The following is a 22,584-nucleotide window of genomic DNA, read 5'->3' as shown; positions in this document are numbered from 1 at the left end:
TAGTGAATGAAAACACATATGCCAACCTCCGTCCCCCCGTCCCAGAAAAAAAAAAATCAAGAAGGCTCACACATCGTTGTGGCTCAAAATGCATTACTTTTTCAGAGCAAGAGTATGCAGATATGCAGGCCTTGAGCCAGGCGGTTTTATTTTTACATCACGCCACCCCAGACTGAATTTCACACTATGTCAATTGCTGCACCACAGATTTAAATGAGTCTGTATGTGAGGCATTTCACTAACAGGTTTATTTAGGAAAAATGTGTCAAATTATATTTCATAAATTTCAAGTCAGAAAGTCTACAGTGAACTTTAACACATTTAATTTTATGCTTGATTCATGTCATTTTTCTGAAGACAGACAGCAGTTCAACCTTTCTCTTACAGCTCAAAGTTTCCATAGTTGGAACTTGGTAGACAGTAAAAAAGTTTGTCTTTATCATTATTGTATCGTATCGTATCATATCGAAGGCCTCTCTCTGCCTTCATTATTTATTCTGGTGTTGAAGACAAGCTAAGACATTGACAATCTTTTTCCAATAATTAATGAGATATAAGACTGATCTTAAACATATCACTGATTAATGCTAATCAATGTAACAATATCACTCAATCATTTTCTTTTCATAAGAAATGTGCTGTCTTAAAAAACATTTGATTAGTCATACATGCCATGTTCTCAATTACATATTTACTGGAATGCCCAGCTGTCCTATATGTTTTAGAAGTGTATATTTGTATTCGGAGAGCATAGATTCATAGCTACTCCTCTGAGGACAACCTGGCAGCATGGTGACTCTGGGAACTCAGGTGATTTATTGGGATTTGATTCGAAATTCAGTCACCATGTCTCTACTGCTCTTACACACACAGAAACACACACACACACACACACACACACACACACACACACACACACACACACACATGCACTTATTCACACACGCACACACACGTCTATCAACTCAAGTTATAGTTTGCCACACCAGCACGGCTGTTCAACAGAGTTATTTTTTTTAAATAGATTTGTGCAACTGATGTTTGAGTTAATGACCAGCAGTGAAAACCCGCTTTATCACACCTCAAAAGATGTATATGGGTATGAATAATTATTGTAAATATTCTAAACAAAAAATGTAAAATAATTTATTGTATTTATAATAGCAACGATAACAATCCACATCATTATAGTGGGACTCCTATACTTCCCAGAAAACAAATACAAATCATTTGAATTCAACTTCATTTTTAAGAATTGCAAAATCATTACTAACAATGCAAAGCATACCTCATAGCATGAGACTTGGATGCAGATGTGAAAGGTAATGGAAATGTGAATGTCTTACCTGCATAGTGACTTCAGTGAATCCTGGTCCAGAAACCCATGGTCTTTTTTCACAGAGGAGATGTCTAAAGGAAACTGTCCTGCTGCAGATCAAGAGAGGTGGATATGTTAATAGATGTGTTTAGACTTTTTATTTATGGGAACTTTACTCCCTCGGCACCAAAGACACCAGAATAACAACATATGGCCACATCAAATTTATGAATGTATGTTTTGCGGGTAGGTTATACTGTTGGGTGATTTGGTCAGGTTCTAGGAAAACACGACCAACCTCTGAGGTCATAAATATTACTCTCTTTTAAACATTAAAGGTGGTCCCATGTAGCTCAGTTGGTAGAGCATGGCGCTTGCAACGGCAGGGTCCTGGGTTCGATTTCCATGGGGGACCAGTACGAAAAAAGTATAAAAATGTATCCGCTCACGACTGTAAGTCGCTCTGGATAAGAGTGTCTGCTAAATGACTAAAATGTAAATGTCTATGATATAAAATTCATGCCAACCGGGCATGTGCAGACATTCATTTTGAGACATGCTGCCTGCAGTCCTTGGCAATGCATGCATTTTATACAGTATTATGTATTCGCGACTAAATCAGCAAAATTAGACTGTTTGACATTATACTGATCAATGACTGGATGCTATGGACTAATCTCCAAATCTCATAAATTTTTTACAACAGTTTGATTAAAACTGTAAAAAGTGATTAAAAACTCTATGTGGCTTTACGAGGGGCTATTTTTGTGTGCGTAGGGATATTAGAGAAAGAAAACTGTTCGTCACACAACATTCCAGAGGCTTCTCATTTCCAGCTTTTGTTTCTCTCTACTTCCCTTTTGCAGAGGCTACACTGTTAGGAGAGGGTGCTTTCCTTATATCTGATGAGTACTACCTCCTGGCATTTAGAACAAAGTTGATAAACAATTAAGATTGTTAAGATTAAGGCTGAGAATAAGGAGATTATTTGTTAACATATTCAGTACCACCAACCAACTGCAAGCATAAACAAGGTTTAGTCATAATGCTTTCACTCTTGTCTTTCACTACAGCTTATTCTGACTGGCAGTGGTGCATTTCCTTCATGTCTGATTCATGTGAATTATCAACATTGAACTTTGGGCAATTCAAATTTGTCAGACTTTGATATATGATTTACCTGTGGAGTTCATTCTCCATAGAATATGCATTGCACAACCAACAAATTGAGAGAATGCGATTCGTTCAATAATAATTGGGTATTGCAATTACAGTGCCTTGCAAAAGTATTCATCCCCTTTGGAGTTTTTCCTATTTTATGGCATTACAACCTGTAATTTAAATAGATTTCTATTTGGATTTCATGTAATGGACATACACAAAATAGTCCAAATTGGTTAAGTGAAATGAAAAAAACAACTTGTTTCAAAAAAAATCAAAAAATAATAAAAACGGAAAAGTGGTGCGTGCATATGTATTCACCCCCTTTACTATGAAGCCCCTAAATAAGGTCTGGTGCAACCAATTACCGTCAGAAGTCATATAATTAGTTAATAAAGTCCACCTGTGTGCAATCTAAGTGTCACATGATCTGTCACATGATCTCAGTATATATACACCTGTTCTGAAAGGCCCCAGAGTCTGCAACACCACCAAGCAAGCGGCACCACCAAGCAAGCGGCACCATGAAGACCAAGGAGCTCTCCAAACAGGTCAGGGACAAAGTTGTGGAGAAGTACGGATCAGGGTTGGGTTATAAAAAAATATCCGAAACTTTGAACATCCCACAAAGCACCATTAAATCCATTATAAACAAATGGAAAGACTGTGGCAACACAACAAACCTGCCAAGAGCGGGCCGCCCACCAAAACTCACGGACCAGGCAAAGAGGGCATTAATCAGAGAGGCAACAAAGAGACCAAAGATAACCCTGAAGGAGCTGCAAAGCTCCACAGCGGAGATTGGAGTATCTGTCCATAGGACCACTTTAAGCCGTACACTCCACAGAGCTGGGCTTTACGGAAGAGTAGCCAGAAGAAAAACATTTACTTAAAGAAAAAAATAAGCAAACACGTTTGGTGTTCGCCAAAAGGCATGTGGGAGACTCCCCAAACATATGGAAGAAGGTACTCTGGTCAGATGAGACTAAAATTGAGCTTTTTGGCCATCAAGGAAAATGCTATGTCTGGAGCAAACCCAACACCTCTCATCACCCCGAGACTACCATCCTACAGTGAAGCATGGTGGTAGCAGCATCATGCTGTGGGGATGTTTTTCATCGGCAGGGACTGGGAAACTGGTCAGAATTGAAGGAATGATGGATGGCACTAAATTCTTGAGGGAAACCTGTTTCAGTCATCCAGAGATTTGAGACTGGGACGGAGGTTCACCTTCCAGCAGGACAATGACCCTAAGTATACTGCTAAAGCAACATTTGAGTGGTTTAAGGGCAAACATTTAAATGTCTTGGAATGGCCTAGTCAAAGCCCAGACCTCAATCCAATTGAGAATCTGTGGTATGACCTTAAAGATTGCTGTACACCTGCGGAACCCATCCAACTTGAAGGAGCTGGAGCAGTTTTGCCTTGAAGAATGGGCAAAAATCCCAGTGGCTAAATGTGCCAAGCATATAGATACATACCCCGAGAAACTTGCAGCTGTAATTGCTGCAAAAGGTGGCTCTAAAAGGTATTGACTTTGGGGGGGTGAATAGTTATGCACGCTTAAGATTTCAGATTTTTTGTCTTATTTGTTGTTTGTTTCACAAGAAAAAATATTTATCATCTTCAAAGTATGTTGTGTAAATCAAATGATACAAAAAAAATCTATTTTAATTCCAGGTTGTAAGGCTACAAAATAGGAAAAATGCCAAGGGGGGTGAATACTTTTGCAACCCACTGTAAATTAGCTTTCAACCTGATGAAAGCAGCATGTTAAATGATCATGTTTGCTAGACATGGGGATAGCTTGATTAGAAGACTGCTGAGTGGAGGCAAATAACACTGCTCATTGACAGCTTCTGCATCATAAGTGACTTGTGGCCTACAGTCAGGTATATTTTGGTACACAAATTTAGCTCTAACATCCTCTAACACAGTACAGTAATTGGTGATGGGAGATGATTACATTGTGTATATAGCAGCAAATGTGGTTTGTTTCATTTTACTATGGGACTGTGCATTCATTGATGCAAACCTGTCTGTACTGTAGGAGCTAACCAAACACAACGAGTCTCTCTGGACCATAGTAGTCATATTAATTTGGTTGACCATTATAGAGTCTAGAGTCCATAAACCACAGGGACATCTATTGATTACCTTCGTAGAGCTGGGCATATTGCGGAAATCCAGCAGCCCGCAGCCAATTACAAGCTTCTTTAGCCTCCAGTTCTGAAAAGGAAAAAATATAACGCATAAAGATACACAGACAGATGTATTGTACTACAGTTACAACCTAAGTATGTCTTCTAAATGAAAAGTTAGGTGTTTGCTATGACTTGACTTGTTACATAAAGCCAAAAGTTCCGCAATAGTTTCACTATACATATTCCTCCAGCCAGATTCGGAGAGCCTGATAGAAGGCAATTATGATGGCCAAATGAAAGACCCCAATGCACAGAGGCAAAGCCGAGGCTTATCTATCAAGTTGGTTTATCATTTTATTTGGCTTTACAACTTGCCACACTTTAACAATACTGTCACTACTGGTACATGACATTGGCTTGACACAGGCAAAAATTCATAGAAACTAAACACGTCTGTAAGACCTCATCTGGGTGGGATATGTGGATGCACTGATATTACTGACTCTGGTAGATTGTCAATGTGGCCTTTTAGCAATAAGGTTGGTTCAGATAACCACCTGGCAACATACGAGGTAAATAGAACATATTTATGAGGTCTGAACACAAAATTCTAATATGTGAAGAACATATCCTCGGAAGGGTACAAATGAAGCCCATCATGAAATTCAACCCATGCTTTGAAAATTCAGAAAATGGTTAAGATGGTAAAATTGTACATTCATCTTCCTGCTTAGTAAACATTTAACTAGTAGCCTACAACGTTGGATTTTTAATGGAGAGACAATTGATAGATTGTGTGTGTGAGTACCTCTCTCTATATGAAGATAGTTTATCTAAAAGGTAATGAATGGACATACAATAACCAGTGAGCCTTTCCCACAAAGACCTCTTGCATCAGTTTACTGTACTATAGACTACTCTGTATGTTTGACTCACGTCTAAATTGTCCCTCTCTTTTCCTCTCCGGGAGACTCCACCTCCTTATGACATTCCTTAACTCCCATACACCCAGAGCTCCGACTGGATATCATAACTGAGGCCTGTGTTCTCAAGCACTGTGCTATCCACCAGGGAAAGCCTGAAACTCCAGCAGTAAAAGAGAATTTGTGAAATAGGTCTTCGCAACACCAACTTCCAGAAGGTATAGAGCGTTATCTGAACAATTGCCAAATTACCAGTCTACTCAGTTATTCAGAACATCACAATTGATATCAAAGGAACATGAACTAAATCTGTGTGGCCTATATCATTATTGAGATGATGAGTATAATTGTAAGGAACCTCTCTTTAATTCATGAGTTCCAAGCTGAAAGACCTGTAGAGTGAGCTGTGTGGGTCCCCGGGGAAGCCATGCTTCCTTCCCATGCAGATATCTCCTCCCTAACTGCCCTACCCTACAGCAAACTGGCTCCAGGAAAAGGCCAGTTGTGGCCTATATGCAGACTCATTGGGATTACTCATTGAATACATACTCAAACAGTACAAGCCACCCACTGAAACTAAAATAGCTACATGACATACACTTCTACCATTGAGACTTGGTTAGCCTCATGCCTTCTTAGTTCATGGGTTTCTATTACGTATTTAAGCCAAACCAACAGAATCCTCTCTGCTTTGAGGTCAGTAAGCAACATGATTAATTTCCAACAGGAAAGTCAAAACCTAAGACACCCAAGAAGAAAAACAAAGAAACTACTACAGTGACTGACGTTTAGAGGAATCCCCCATTGGTACTGTATGTCAGAAAGCTCCATCACTGCAAAAATAGTATAATATTCCATATCCTTCCTCTCATCTCTAAAGATCGACTGTCCCTTCCCTGTAATCAGTCAGAGAAGCAGCTGGAAAGCTGTTGAAACTTCAAACAGATTTGCCTTGAGGAAAGTGCAGCATCCTGACCAGCGCTACCATCTGGTTTTCCTTCTCTACGGTTTTCATTTGAGCCCCCTGCCAATTGGAGTCTAGCCCTTCCCTCATGCTGAAGCTTGAAGCCGCCCACTGAACATTGACACCATCAGATACCTGAACAGCTGAGACTTGGGCAGTATTAACAAGTCGTCATTCAGAGCTCCTTACAAGGGAACACTGATCATGTTCTCCTCTGACTTCTGCACTTCACTGCCACCATCAACAAGCTTAATTAAGTATATAATATGGATGCCATACTGAATTTCTACAAGTGATGATTGAACTCCTTAAATTGCTAGCAGATGTTTACAAAAAAATAAGGGGATTTGCTGCATTCCTGTAAATCATATTACAGACACTTCAACAACAGTCTTTTCATTCATCAGCACTTTGAAAGTTGGACAGAAGGTGACGCAAAGCATTTTTATGAGACTTGTTGCTATGCTTGATTAGACTGTGAGTTTTGACCAGTCACGTTCTATAGATTTTATGACTGTTGTGTCTGAATGTAAATGTGGCTGTCTCTTCAGGGGTTGGGGGTGAACAGAAGGGAGGACTATCGTTCTGGGGGTGAGAGGTGAGCAGGAGGGCTGCCTGCCTATCTTTCTCCTGCCTGCCTGTCAAGTTGACTTGAAGGTTAGACAGGGAAGACCTGGTTCTCTATGAGGGAGCAGAGTGCTGCCTTTTTATCAAGAGTGAAGTGAAGGTTAACCACAGAGCGAGCTGTTGTTTCCCTGTCTGGGTGTGAGGTGAGCAAAGGGGCAGAACGGTCGGTGCCTATCTCTGGGTTGGGTTGGGGGAGAGAGTACTGATCAGGAGAGGTGTCTGTCTCTCTGGTGGTGGAGGTGTTGCTTCTGTTTAAACTCCTCATCTGAGGAGAAGATGGTTTGACACCACAGAGAAGAGAGAGAGCCATGCGGGGCAGACTGGGGTAGGGTGGATGGGAGGCTAATGGCCGACAGGAAATCCCCAGCACTGGGAGGGAGTGTTGACACAAAGGGAGACGTTTATACCACAGAGTGTCCTAAGGTGCTCTGCATATTTTATAATATAGTGTGTTCTCTGTGCTGCTGAGGGCATCAATTACTATATAACCAATCGTTTACGTGCTATCTAATGATCATGTTCTTCTCTGACTGCTGTACTTCTCAGGGGAAGTTCTGAGGACTATTAAAACCAGAAAATAAATTAGGCAACATTGTGATTGACCTAAAAAGCCTTGCTGTGGTTCAAGGTCCCCATTCTTCAATGTATTACCTAAAAATCTACAAATAGAAGAATGAAATGCGTGTGCCTTTTTTCATACCATTTATATTTGATACCATTTTATACCTTTAAAAAAATCTAACTTTCGATTTCAAACAACTTTTATTATTCACTGAATTAATGCAAATGTTATTATCAGTACTTCACCATAAACACAAGAAAAACACAGTGGTCCAAAGATAGAGAGGGGATATTCTCTCAGTGACCACAAATCCCTGTATTCCCATTTCTCTTTCAAAACTGAATAATTGGTATTGTTCGCAGGAGATGTAAGGCTGCCATTGTTTCATACCCAACTTTCCAGTGGACGGCTAAGCTACCACAATGCAAGCCATTGATCACCAAGGGTTCAAAGCCCACACGATCAACAAGTCTTACTGTATATTTCCATTTGATTAAAATTCCAGCAGGATTGAGCGTGTGTGGTGACATCAGGAGTTCAAAGGTCTCATTCTCTCGACACAGTAGATGGCTTTAACATTATGGTTAGGCATATAACATGATAATATATAATTAGCATAAGGTTCAAATCTGCTTAATTGTTCACTACAATGGGCTTTAAAAATGAATCAGAATGTATTTAGAAGTAGATACAGCTGTATAATGACTCTAAAAATATAATTTCTTTAGAAGACAGAACATGGTGTTTTTCAAAGCACATCATAACCTTTCTAAATCATACCTTTCATTCTATGTTTTTAATTCTTAATCAGTAAAATCTTAATAGATCTTTCTGAACTTTTTTTAATAAGAAGAAATCAATCATATGCTCTAAATTGTCCCTCTCTTTTTCTCTCCATGGGTCTCCATAATATACTGACATGTAAATAAACTAACTAAAAATAAGATCATATTTTCAGAAAGGATAAGTCTCATACTCACCATTTTTCCCGAGCAGTTGCTGAAACTTAGTCCGACCACTCATTAACAAATAAAAAGGGAATTGAAGCCCAAAACACTCAACAGTAGCCTGGTGGTGGAGGTCAAAACTTTACAGATTCCATAAGTGATTGAGAGTTAGTTACAAAAATCCAAGAAGAATAGTTTCAAGCAGGCAAAAGAAACCAAGCAAGGGAACTGAAGCCAGGGATTCCAGTTATCGCTACTTTTCTATATGCGAACAACTGTACCAGCCTAACAGAACCTGCCCTTCATGACCCCATTCATGCTGAAAACCATCTGGTTCCTCTTGAACAACTGTCCCACCTCAGACACCCCACCCCCCTCCAGGAAGGCCATACCATTTGAGCTAGTGGGGGGGGGGGTGTGAATTACAAGCTTTCGCAAACTCTAACACAGCCCTAAAAACCACAACTTTAATACAGAAAGATGATTCAATTTCTTCCTTTCAAACTATAACTGATTGCATAATTATAATATGTTTTATTCCTTTTACTTAACTACCCTAAATTTAGGCCTAAAACTGTTTCCCTGGCTGTCCTTTCAGAGCTTCAGTAAATAACTTTCTTGTTTAACTTCTAAAATCTATGACACCTCTGAAATAATTATTTATTTCAACTATTTAAACATATCTCTGAAGCTGTCACAAATGTTATCAAACCAAGGGGTAGGAACTGTAGGCTGTGTGAGCTCTGTTCACACAGCAGACTTGTTGAAACAAGCCAACAAGCCAGATCTGAGGAGAGGAAACAATATACAGTGCCTTCAGAAAGCATTCCTACCCCTTGACTTACTCTACATTTTGTTGTGTTACAGCTTGAATTCAAAATGGATTAAATATTTTTTTCTCACCCAATCTACACACAATACCCCATAATGACGAAGTGAAAACATGTTTTTAGACATTTTTGCTCATTTATTGAAAATGAAACACAGAAATATCAAATTTACATAACTATTCACACCCCTGAGTCAATACTTTGTAGAAGCATCTTTGGCAGTGATTACAGCTGTAAGTCTCTAAGAACTTTCTACACCAGGATTGTGCAACATTTGCCCATAATTTTTTTCAAAATTCTTCAAGCTCTATCAAATTGGTTGTTGATCATTGCTAGACAACCATTTTCAGGTCGTGCCATAGTATATTTAAGTCAAAACTGTAACTCGGCCACTCAGGAACATTCACTGTATTCTTGGTAAGCAACTCCAGTGTAGATTTGGCCTTGTGATTTAGGTTATTGTCTTGCTGAAAGGTGAATTTATCTCCCAGTGTCTGGTGGAAAGCATGTGCTTAGATCCATTCTGTATTTTTCCCCCCTCAAATACTCCCCAGTCCTCAATGATTATAAGCATACCCATAACATGATGCAGCCATCACTATGCTTAAAAGTATGGAGTGTGGTACACAGTAATGTGTTGTATTGGATTTGCCCCACATTTTTTTGCAGTATTTAACTTTTTTTTTTAATTAACCTTTATTTAACTAGGCAAGTCAGTTAAGAACAAATTCTTATTTACAATGACGGCCTACACCGGCCAAACCCGGACGACGCTGGGCCAATTGTGCACCGCCCTATGGGACTCCCAATCACGGCCGGTTGTGTTACAGCCTGAATTCAAACCAGGGTGTCTGTAGTGACGCCTCAAGCACTGAGATGCAGTGCCTTAGACTGCTGCGCTACTCGGGAGCCACTCAGGAGTATTACTTTAGTGCCCTGTGGCAAACAGGATGTACGTTTTGGAATATTTGTATTCTGTACAGGCTTCCTTCTTTTCACTCTGTCAATTAGGCTAGACTTGTGGAGCAACTTCAATGTTGTTCATCCATCCTCAGTTTTCTCCCATCACAGCCATTAGTATGTGTGGTGTACAGAGATTAGGTAGTCATTCAAAAATCATGTTAAACACTATTATTGCACACAGAGTCCATGCAACTTACTATGTGATCTGTTAAGAACATTTTTACTGCTGAACATATTTAGGCTTCCCGTAACAATGGTGTTGAATACTTATTGACTCAAGACATTTCAGCTTTAAATTTTTTATTCATTTGTAAAAATGCCAAAAAACATAACATCTAAACATCTAAATTGTATCCATTTTAAATTCAAGCTAGTGTAACGGATGTGAAATGGCTAGCTAGTTAGCGGGTACGCGCTAGTAGCGTTTCAATCAGTTACGTCACTTGCTCTGAAACCTAGAAGTAGTGTTGCACCTTGCTCTGCAAGGGCCGCGGCTTTTGTGGAGCGATGGGTAACGACGCTTCGAGGTTGACTGTTGTTGATGTGTGCAGAAGGTCCCTGGTTCGCGCCCGTGTCGGGGCGAGGGGACGGTCTAAAGTTATACTGTTACATTGGTGCCGTGACCCGGATCACTGGTTGCTGCGGAAAAAGGAGGAGGTTGAAAGGGGGGTGAGTGTAACGGATGTGAAATGGCTAGCTAGTTAGCGGGTACGCGCTAGTAGCGTTTCAATCAGTTACGTCACTTGCTCTGAAACCTAGAAGTAGTGTTGCACCTTGCTCTGCAAGGGCCGCGGCTTTTGTGGAGCGATGGGTAACGACGCTTCGAGGTTGACTGTTGTTGATGTGTGCAGAAGGTCCCTGGTTCGCGCCCTTGTCGGGGCGAGGGGACGGTCTAAAGTTATACTGTTACACTATAACACAACAAAATGTGGAAAAATTCAAGAGGTGTGGATACTTTCTGAAGGCACTGTACATCCCTGTCATGTACGACTGGGAAAACATCTGGAAATCACAAAAACCAAGACAAAATACACATACCATTGTTCAAGATAAAATGGTGCTTTCAGCACTTGTATCATCACGTTACTGGCTCAAATAGACGACCAATCAGCCTGTTACCAACCCTTAGTAAACTTCTGGAAAAAATTGTGTTTGACCAGATACAATGCTATTTCACAGTAAACAAATTGACAACAGAATTTCAGCGTGCTTATAGGGAAGGACACTCAACAAGCATAGCACTTACTGTACCTCAAATGACTGATGATTGGCTGAGAGAAATTATGATGATAAAATGATTGTGAGGGTTGTCTTGTTAGACTTCAGTGCAGCTTTTGACATTATCGATCATAGTCTGCTGCTGGAAAAATGTGTTTTGGCTTTACAACCCCTGCTATAATGTGGATAAAGAGTTACAGGGGGTGTTCTTTAATGGAAGCCTCTCAAATACAATCCAGTTAGAATCAGGAATTCCCCAGGGTAGCTGTTTAGGCCCCTTGCTGTTTTCAATTTTTACTAACGACATGCCACTGACTTTGAGTAAAGCCAGAGTGTCTATGTATGCAGATGACTCAACACTATACACGTCAGCTACTACAGCGACTAAAATGACTGCAACACTCAACAAAGAGCTGCAATTAGTTTCAGAGTGGGTGACAAGGAATAAGTTAGCCCTACATATTTCTAATATTAAAAGCATTGTATTTGGAACAAAACACTCACTAAACCCTGAACCTCAATTAAATCTTGTAATAAATCCAAGTTTATCACTTTAAAAGGCTAATTGATCATTAGAAAACCCTTTTGCAAGAGTTGCAAAGAAAAAGTAATATCTCAGACTGGAACAATAAAAATAAAAGATTGAGATGGTCAAAAGAACACAGACACTGGACAGAGGAACTCTAGTCCAGCATCCCGGAGTCGCCTCTTCACTGTTGATGTTGAGGCTGGTGTTTTGCGGGTACTATTTAATGAAGCTGCCAGTTGAGGACTTGTGAAGCGTTTGTTTCTTAAACTAAACACTCTAATGTACTTGTCCTCTTGCTCAGTTGTTCACCGGGGCCTCCCACTACTCTTTCTATTCTGGTTAGAGCCACTTTGCGCTGTTCTGTGAAGGGAGTAGTACACACCATTGTATGAGATCTTCAGTTTCTTGGCAATTTCTCGCATGGAATAACCTTAATTTCTCAGAACAAGAATAGACTGACGAGTTTCAGAAGAAAGTGCTTTGTTTCTGGCCATTTTGAGCCTGTAATCGAACCCACAAATGCTGATGCTCCAGATACTCAGCTAGTCTAAAGAAGGCCAGTTTTATTGCTTCTTTAATTAGAACAACAGTTTTCAGCTGTGCTAACATAATTGCAAAAGGGTTTTCTATTGATCAATTAGCCTTTTAAAATTATAAACTTGGATTAGCTAACACAACGTGTCATTGGAACACAGGAGTGATTGTTTGCTGATAATGGGCCTCTGTACGCCTATGTAGATATTCCATAAAAAATCTGCCGTTTCCAGCTACAATAGTCATTTACAACATTAACATTGTCTGCACTGTATTTCTGATCAATTTTATGTTATTTTAATGGACAAAAATGTGTTTTTCTTTGAAAAACAAGGACATTTCTAAGTGACCCCAAACTTTTGAACGGTAGTATACACAGAGAGTGTCACGAATCCCGCTTCCTGAGTCTGTTTTTGCCTGTGTTCTGTCCTGGAGTGTTTTTTCCGGTGTCCTGGAACGCACCCTGTCTGGTTGCCGGGCGACGTAGCTAGTTGGAGGATCTCTGAGTACCCGCACCTGTATCCCATCAGCTATCTGCACACCTGGTCCTGATCATCACCCCTCCACTTCATAAGCGCTGACCTGACATCCATTCCCTGCCGGWTCGTTAGCCATGAACAGTATGTTGTGCCAGCGTATCAGCCTCCAGTTTGATAGAGTTTGTTTTGTTGTTTTGTACGTCTTGCTTGCCTTGAACTTACCTCCGTTTTTTCTGTCTACAGTCATTCACCCGGAACACTCATCCCATCCCTACCTGGTCGTCGGTGACTTCAGTTACTTCCTTGGATCTGCTTACTCAATTCCATCAACTCACCTCCGCTGCCCGCTCCGCTACTTGGATTTTTCTATCACTACATTTAAACTTGTAAATAAATACTCACCTTCGTCTTACTCTCCTTGTCCTGGTCTGCTTCTGGGTTCTACTTTAGAGAACCGTGACAGAGAGCTAATATTAATATGTCAATCTCTCCTGGCTGAAAGTGAAGGAGAGATTGACTTCATCACTACTTTTATTTATGAGAGGTATTGACATGTTGAATGCACCAAGCTGTCTGTCTAAACTACTGGCACACAGCTCGGACACCCATGCATACCCCACAAGACATGCCATTAGAGGTCTCTTCACAGTCCAGAGTCCAGAACAGACTATGGGAGGCACACAGTACTACACAGAGCCATTACACATCAAGTAACTGATGCAAGCAGTAAAATTAGATTTAAAAAACAGATTAAAAAACACCTTATGGAACAGCGGGGACTGTGAAGCAACACAAACATCGGCACAGACACAGACACAGACACACACACACACACACAACATACGCACTATACATACACATGGATTTAGTACTGTAGATATGTGGTAGTGGTGGAGTAGGGGCCTGAGGGCACACAGTGTGTTGTGAAGTCTGTGAATGTATTGTAATGTTTTAAAATTGTATAAACTTCCTAAATTTTGCTGGACCCCAGAAAGAGTATCTGCTGCTTTGGCAGCTAATGGGGATCCATAATAAATACAAATACAAATACTTGACATCACTCTTGGGGGTGTTTGTGTGGGGTTTGTGGGGTTAAATGACATACTGAAATACTGTCTGCAGTCTTCTTCACATCATTTTCCTTCTACTTGTTTTGTCCCTGTCTGTACAGTATCTTTGCCATTTGAGAGGTCAAGCTCAAGGCCAGCGGACCTAGCTGTTATCGTATTGTAGAGCAAAACAAGTTTAACCTTCAACCATCCACATAAAGCTTTGAAATAGCACACTATATGATGGCATACTCTTCATAACTGTTTCCAGATAAGCTAAATCTACCCGAGGAAAGGCCATTAGGGCCTGATATTCATGATCAGATCAAAGTTCAGAAGCAGTTTGGAACTTTCTCTCTTTTCATTTTCCATTTCTATGACTAATCCATGACAGACATTTCCTTGCATACCGGCAGATGGGTTCAGAGGGAGATATGGCCTTCTGGGAAACTACAGTGAATATGTAACACAGACAGCAAAAGGAAAAGGTGTGGTACAGAAGAGCTGACCTCTCAGGAAATGAGTTGTTAGAGGAGGCTGGTAGACTAGAACATGTCATAATGTCATAATCTTCCTAAACACCGGTCTGCTTCTCTGATCTTTTTCTTTGCGTAATTAAACCTTACTTTCGAAAAATTGTTCCAAAAAATTGTATATACCCTGCGGTAATATTCCAACACACAAACATTCAATATGTACAAACACTCACATTTCTCACATGGGTCATGAACCTGCTCCTCAAATTTCAATTTTGGAACAGAATGAGTAACTACAAATCAATCATAAATCAATCATAAAGAACAGACCATATACTGTTTATATCTCTTCCTCTACCAGGATGACATGTGCCCAATACCTCACACCATTGTCATTCCTCAGAGTGGGTAGTCCATGTGATGCTGTGTGCCCACCTAGTGCTTAACTTGGGTAAGAGCTCACCGGAGCTGAGTACCAGCACCTCAAATATTCTACTGCTTGAGCTCCTGCACCTCTTATAGAATATGCTTTGTCTGTGATATTATAGAGGAGAAACACTTTCACAAGAGGGATATAGAATAGAGACAATGATCAACAACATTTCCACATGATTGCAATCACCTGTGCAACTGTCAGAGAAAGAGCATTACCATAAATAAGAGGTTTAAATTATAATGTTCACTGAACAGAGCCCTTGCAATTACAGCTAGGTAGGCCTGCTTTGCAGTACATTTACATTCTGACATCAAGTCCTATGCACGAGACTAGGACAGAATCCACCCATATAGCTTTTTCCCTAAACATTGAAGACCATAGTAGCAATAAGGTCATTGAAGTGTTATTTAAAGGAGACAATTCTAATCTCATCTAGATCTATGCTTTTTTTAAAGCTCTAAAATCTTTTATAGTAGAAAAAGCACCACCCTCAGCCCTTCACTATGTTATTAATGGCACTGGGCTGTCTCTAGGGAAACCATGGCCTTTAAACCTGAGCCTGTGATTGGAGAGCAGCTGTTGCTTTATTAAGCCTATCATATATCTTCTATGGAACTGAGTTCAAATAGGCTCAAAGGAAAAGGATGAGAGTAAATGACAAATATAATGAAAAAATGTGAAACAAATGGGACTGCTCATCTTGTTGCATTTCACAGTATGAGAAGCATGTCTTTCTGTTTATTAGCAAATACATACATGATAACACAGCTAGCTCATGAGAGACAGTTGTGTTGTGAATGCTGCATTATGACTGGGTGCCCTGGGTAGCTTCCTATTTGGAGGCTGTCGATCAAAGGTGAGCCTTCTTTAGACAGAGCTAAAGCTATTACAGGATCATCTGGATGCATCCATATTTTAATATAGCCTATAGCTCTGTCTTCAACAGCACTCTGTTGTAGGCGACAATACCATAGCTTAAATTGATGTGCAATCCTTTCCCAGTAACTAAACTAAAATGAATAGGTTGATCAGGATTTGCAGCCATTAATTGAGTGAAAAGTGTAGCTGTGAAGACCGCCTGGCAGTAAAAAATGTCATAATTGATGTTTTGCGGTAGTTGCCTATTTAATAGATTAAGCAATTACAGACTTAGGCATAGCCTACTTTCACAATTTACCTGCAACATGTTGGTGGTCTAAATTCCTTTGCAATAAAGCACTCGTTTTATGCGTGCAGTCTTGAGTTTGAAAAGTTGGGGACTTTGATTTAAAACCATTACAAGTTTCACTATCCATTCTCAGCAGCAACCCTTGTCCATTATAACTTTATTTTGACTTCTGAAACTTCATGACCTAGAGCCTTTTCCAGATGTAGTCTGTGAAGTCATTTGTAGTTATGTCCTGTATTCAATGAAGATATACTGAATTCATCTCTCAGACTTTCCTGCTGCAATAAAGCTCACTCTAAAATGTAAATGTGCACCTTCCAAGAAAGGAATGGCACACAATGCATAGATTACTACAGTACTCTCTGGTGTGGTGTGGGATATTAAGTTCATGGCTATAATTGTCCTTCAAATCCTGATGCATAGCGGATTTGAAACAGCAGTGTAGACTTTTACTTTGAAGAAGAACAACAAGTGATGTTCAGTCAGAAGCTAATATAACCCATGTCCAGAATTCAATAAATTGTCCAGTGCATTCGGAAAATATTCAGACCCCTTCCCTTTTTCCACACTTTCTTACGTTACAGTCTTATTCTAAAATCTTTTCTTTTTTTAAAATGTCCTCATCAATCTACACACAATACCCCATTGTGACAAAGCAAAAACAGGGTTATAGACATTTTTGCAGATGTATTAAAAATAAAAAACAGACCTAAACATACCTTGTTTACATAAGTATTCAGACCCTTTGCTATGAGACTCGAAATTGAACTCTGGTGCATGCTGTTTCCATTAATCATCCTTGAGATGTTTCTACAACTTGATTGGAGTCGACCTGTGGTAAATTCAATTGATTGGACATGATTTGGAAATACACACACCTGTCTCAATAAGGTCCCACAGTTGACAGTGCATGTCAGAGTGAAAACCAAGCCACGAGATCGAAGGAATTGTCCGTAGAGCTCCGAGACATGATTGTGTCAAGGCACAGATCTGGGGTAGGGTACTAAAAAATATGTGCAGCATTGAAGGTCCCCAAGAACACAGTGGCCTCCATGATTCTTACATGGAAGAAGTTTGGAACCACCTAAATCTTACTAACTCAAAATGAGCAATCGGGGGAGAAGGGCCTTGGTCAGGGAGGTGAGCAAGAACACAATGGTCACTCTGACAGAGCTCCAGAGTTCATCTGAGGAGATGGGAGAACATTCCAGAAGGACAACCATCTCTGTAGCACTACACCAATCAAGCCTTTATGGTAGAGTGGCCAGACGGAAGCCACTCCTCAGTAAAAGGCACATGACAGGCCGCTTGGAGTTTGCCAAAAGGCACCTAAAGAACTGTCAGACCATGAGAAACAAAAATCCTGGTCTGATGAAACCAAGATTGAACTCTTTGGCCTGAATACCAAGCGTCACGTCTGGAGGAAACCTGGCACCATTCTTACGGTGGAGGCAGCATCATGCTGTGGGGATGATTTTCAGCGGCAGGGACGGGGAGACTAGTCAGGATGGAAGCAAAGATGAATGGAGCAAAGAACAAAGAGATCTTTGATGAAAACCTACTCCAGAGCGCTCAGGACCTCAGACTGGGGTGTAGGTTCACCTTCCAACAGGACAACGACCCTAAACACACAGCCAAGACAACGCAGGAGTGGCTTCGGGACAAGTCTCTGAATGTCCTTGAGTGGCCGAGCCAGAGCCCGGACTTGAACCTAATCGAACATCTCTGGAGAGACCTGAAAATAGCTGTGCATTGACGCTCCCCATCCAACCTGACAGAGCTTGAGAGGATCTACAGAGAAGAATGGGAGAAACTCCGCAAATACAGGTGTGCCAAGCTTGTAGCATCATACCCAACAAGACTCAAGGCTGTAATCACTGCCAACGGTGCTTCAACAAAGTACTGAGTGAAAGGTCTGAATACCTATGTAAATGTGATATTTCAGTTTTACATTTTTTAGAAATTTCCAAATATTTCTAGAAACCCGTTTTTGCTTTGTCATTATATGGTATTTTGTGTGGATTGATGAGGGAAAAAAGCTATTTAATCCATTTTAGAATATGAGGAATTTACCACAGGTGGACTCCAATCAAGTTGTAGAAACATCTCAAGGATGATTAATGGAAACAGGATGCACCTGAGATCAATTTCAAATCTCATAGCAAAGGGTCTGAAAATGTAAATAAGGTATTTCTGTTTTTTATTTTTTTAAACATTTGCAAACATTTCTAAAAACCTGTTTTTGCTTTGTCATTATGGTGTACTGTGTGTAGATTGCTGGGGATTTTTATTTATTTAATCAGTTTTATAATAAAGCTGTAACGTAACAAAATGTGTAAAAAGTCAAGGGGTCTGAATACTTTTCGGTCAAAAGTACCAGTCAAAAGTTTGGACACACCTACTCATTCAAGGGTTTTTCTTTATTTTTACTATTTTATACATTGTAGAATAATAGTGAAGACATCAAAACTATGAAATAACACATATGGAATCATGTAGTAACCAAAAAAGTGTTAAACAAGTCAAAATGTATGTAATATTTTAGATGCTTCAAAGTAGCCACCCTTTGCCTTGATGACAGCTTTGCACACTCTTGGCATTCTATCAACCAGCTTCATGAGGTAGTCACCTGGAATGCATTTCAATTAACAGGTGTGCCTTGTTAAAAGTTAAATTGTGGAATTTCTTTCCTTCTTAATGCATTTGAGCCAATCAGTTGTGTTGTGACAAGGTAGGGGGGGTACACAGAAGATAGCCCTATTTGGTTAAAGATCAAATCCATATTGTAGCAAGAACAGCTCAAATAATCAAAGAGAAATGACAGTCCATCATTACATTAAGACATGAAGGTCAGTCAATCCGGAAAGTTTCAAGAACTTGAACGTTTTTTCAAGTGCAGTCGCAAAAACCATCAAGCGCTATGATGAAACTGGCTCTCATGAGGACCGCCACAGAAAAGAACGACCTAGAGTTACCTCTGCTGCAGAGGATGAGTTCATTAGAGTAAACTGCACCTCAGATTGCAGCCCAAATAAATGCTTCACAAGTAACAGACACATCTCAACATCAACTGTTCAGAGAAGACTGCGTGAATCAGGTCTTCATGGTCGAATTGCTGCGAAAAAACCACTACTAAAGGACACCAATAATTAGAAGAGACTTGCTTGGGCCAAGAAACACTAGAAATTGACATTAGACCGGTTGAAATCTGTCCTTTGGTCTGATGAGTCCAAACTTGAGATTTTGGGTTCCAACTACCCTGTCTTTGTGAGATGCAGAGTAGGTGAACGGATGATCTCTGCATGTGTGGTTCCCAACGTGAAGCATGGAAGTCAAGGTTTGATGTTGCTTTGCTGGTGATACCGTCAGTGATTTATTTAGAATACAAGGCACACTTAACCAGCATGGCTACCACAGCATTCTGCAGCGATACGCCATCCCATCTGGTTTGCGCTTAGTGGGACTATCATTTGTTTTTAAACTGGACAATAACTCAACACACCTCCAGGCTAAGTAAGGACTATTTGACCAAGAAGGAGAGTGATTGAGTGCTGCCTCAGATGTCCTGGCCTCCACTATCACCCGACCTCAACCCAATTGAGATGGTTTGGGATGAGTTGGACCGCAGAGTGAAGGAAAAGCAGCCAACAAGTGCTCAGCATATATGGGAACTCCTTCAAGACTGTTATAAAGGCATTCCAGGTGAAGCTGGTTGAGAGAATGCCAAGAGTGTGCAAAGCTGTCATCAAGGCAAAGGGTGGCTACTTTGAAGAATCTCAAATATAAAATATTTTTTTGATAGTTTTGATGTCTTCACTATTATTCTACAATGTAGAAAATAGTAAAAATAAAGAAAAACCCTTGAATGAGTAGGTGAGTCCAAACTTTTGACTGGTACTGTATATAATATTTTTTGTTTGTTTGTTTAGCTTACAAATATAATTTAAATGTATGCATTTAGCTGTTTGTAATATAATACTTATGGCAAAAACAAATGTAGACAATTGTAAATGCATTTCTATAGCATCCAAACTATTTTTTACAATGGTGGGAGGAGTGCCAAGATGGAGGTGCGGTGACTTCAAAACAGCGTTCTTTGTCAGTCAAGTAGTTTATATATAAATCATTGGCTACTATTTGCAATTTATTTAATACCAGGCTATGTTTTTCTTTGAGAAGACCAGCTGATGGTTATACACTTCTAGATAGAGTAGACAATTTGATTAACCAACAATCACAAAAGAGATGCACATATTTTGCTCTCAATGCTTTGCTCTAAAAATAAATTTTCTCTGAATGATAGTCAGTCTTTTATCCTTACCTGCTCTCTTGTAGCCCCATGATGAGGACATCACCTGAAAGAAGGAAAATAGAGCATGTCATTTCCATACTTGAAATGTTTCAGATGGAATGTTTTGCAGCATCAAGTGCAGTAACTCTTTATTTATTTTCTAACGTATGATATGTATTTGAAATGTGTTGTCAATACATTGTTAGAAAACATTATTTAAGTTACAACTTTGTTATATATGGGTCATAGGCACAACATTCTTGAAGTGAAATTAGACAAATTAAGTAAGACTTGAGAAATGTAGTAGACTGTGACATTTATTCAACAAAGAATCAACTATTCTGTGTAGTTCCAGCCTTATATTATGATCTTACCTTTTCAATGATGTCAGAACTTTCTAAAAGGAGCACTATTGGCTGCAAGTGGAAGCTTGTGAAAGGCTACATTTGAATCCCGTTGCTGCGGTAACTCTGGGCTAACACCTCCTTGAGAGCATGCTCACTGAAAACAAGCCAGCCTTCACTCCATTCCTACACCCACTCCCAACTGCCTGGAATGTCCGTTACTTTGGGAGTCACATGCTGAACAGACCACTACTATGAAACTGTAGCAAGTTATGAGAACTCTCCTATTTAAATGTTTCTTTCTGAACAATAGTATATAATTGCAACTATATACATATGTAGTTTATTTAAAAAATAAGTGAGGTGTTTCTTATTACAAGGAGTTAGAATGACTTCTTAAAAAGCAGAGGAACCCATTAAATACAAAATATATAGTAATAATATATGTCATTTAACAGTTGCTTTTATCCAAAGGGACTTACAGTCTTGCGGGCATGCATTTTTACGTATGGATGGTCCTAGGAATCGAACCCACAATCTTGGCGTTGCAAGCTACCAACTGAGCCATACATGACCAAAACACAGTTGGAGTATGATAAATACTTAAATCTACATTTAAAAACCGATTATCTTTATCACATTCATTCTTATCTTTACCGGTACACATTTCAAACAATGTACCAACATATTTTACACTTTTTAAAAGTTTATTGTTCTTACTTTTGCTCTTCCAAACAATGAGCACAAACAGCTGAAAAAGGCCATGTTCAGGTGTCCTATGAAAGGTCCCAGGTCCTGTATCCGAGGTCACAGGGGGGCCAAAGGTGCTGGGTCCTGCATGGCTGTTCAGTGTCCACCACAGCCCAGCGCTGGAGTTGGAGCTGGAGCTGGGAGGCAGGATGTTGAGAAGCAGGCTGAGGGAAGTGGGCAGGGCTTGGGACAGTAAATCACAGCAGTAGCACAAGCCTGATCCAAAGGATGCTTTATGCATACCAATGGCTGAAGCACTGGACTATGGAAATGGAAAAAAGGCCACTCAAAAAACAGCATACAGTATAATGTAGCTCTGAAACCAATAGATGGCTGGATTCACTGTGGCTTAGGCGGGGCTCGGCATGCAGTATCTGTCTCTCTCTCTGTTGTTCAGGAGCGGAAGCACAGTGTATCAGAACTACTGAAGGGATTTCATGACAGTTCTAAGCAATTTAAGACCATAATCCTCCCAGCCCCCAGTAATGGAAAATACTAAATTTACGAATCTCAATGACGAGTGAACACATAAACAACTGTTGACTGATATAGAATGCACTGAAGTCCCAATGTGCGAAGGCCACGGAATGTCCTCTGGAACCATGCTATACCCACACACCGTGTGATGCGTTACAACAGAACAATGGACAATATTGTTATATTTCTATGCCCCATCTCACATACAATACTGTGTGTTCAACTAACCAGGATAGCACACATATTTTGATTAATATTGTCATTCAGGCCTGTCATGATGAGAGCAAGCATGCCGATCAACATTGTGTCTTTGGCTTCCAAGTATCTGAATATTTTGTATTTTTATGGATTTCCAATATATTAAGTCAACAAAACTCAAAGACTGCATAATCTG

The 22,584-nt window shown here is 40.0% G+C and overlaps 1 protein-coding gene across 2 annotated transcripts in view; it reads right to left on the bottom strand.

Moving 5' to 3' along the window:
- Window positions 1-21,824, bottom strand: part of stard8 (StAR related lipid transfer domain containing 8) — a 40,160-nt gene extending 18,336 nt beyond the window's left edge. Inside the window, exons 1-4 of one of the 2 annotated variants that reach the window (XM_024011324.3) lie at window positions 21,684-21,824; window positions 20,650-20,683; window positions 4,637-4,708; window positions 1,347-1,428 (exon numbers count right to left, since the gene is read on the bottom strand). In XM_024011324.3, coding sequence (XP_023867092.1) covers window positions 1,347-1,428; window positions 4,637-4,708; window positions 20,650-20,683; window positions 21,684-21,728 — 233 coding nt within the window. In that variant the 5' untranslated portion in view covers window positions 21,729-21,824. Of the gene's footprint in view, window positions 1-1,346; window positions 1,429-4,636; window positions 4,709-8,679; window positions 8,987-20,649; window positions 20,684-21,683 lie in introns of those variants that run through there. The other variant, XM_024011325.3, reaches the window with a different exon arrangement.
- Window positions 21,825-22,584: the final 760 nt, after the last annotated feature.

This window comes from Salvelinus sp. IW2-2015, linkage group LG20, assembly GCF_002910315.2.
Source record: "Salvelinus sp. IW2-2015 linkage group LG20, ASM291031v2, whole genome shotgun sequence".
Lineage (NCBI taxonomy): Eukaryota > Metazoa > Chordata > Actinopteri > Salmoniformes > Salmonidae > Salvelinus > Salvelinus sp. IW2-2015.
The sequence above is the reverse complement of the archived record's forward strand: the minus strand, read 5'-3'. Positions and strand labels throughout refer to the sequence as shown.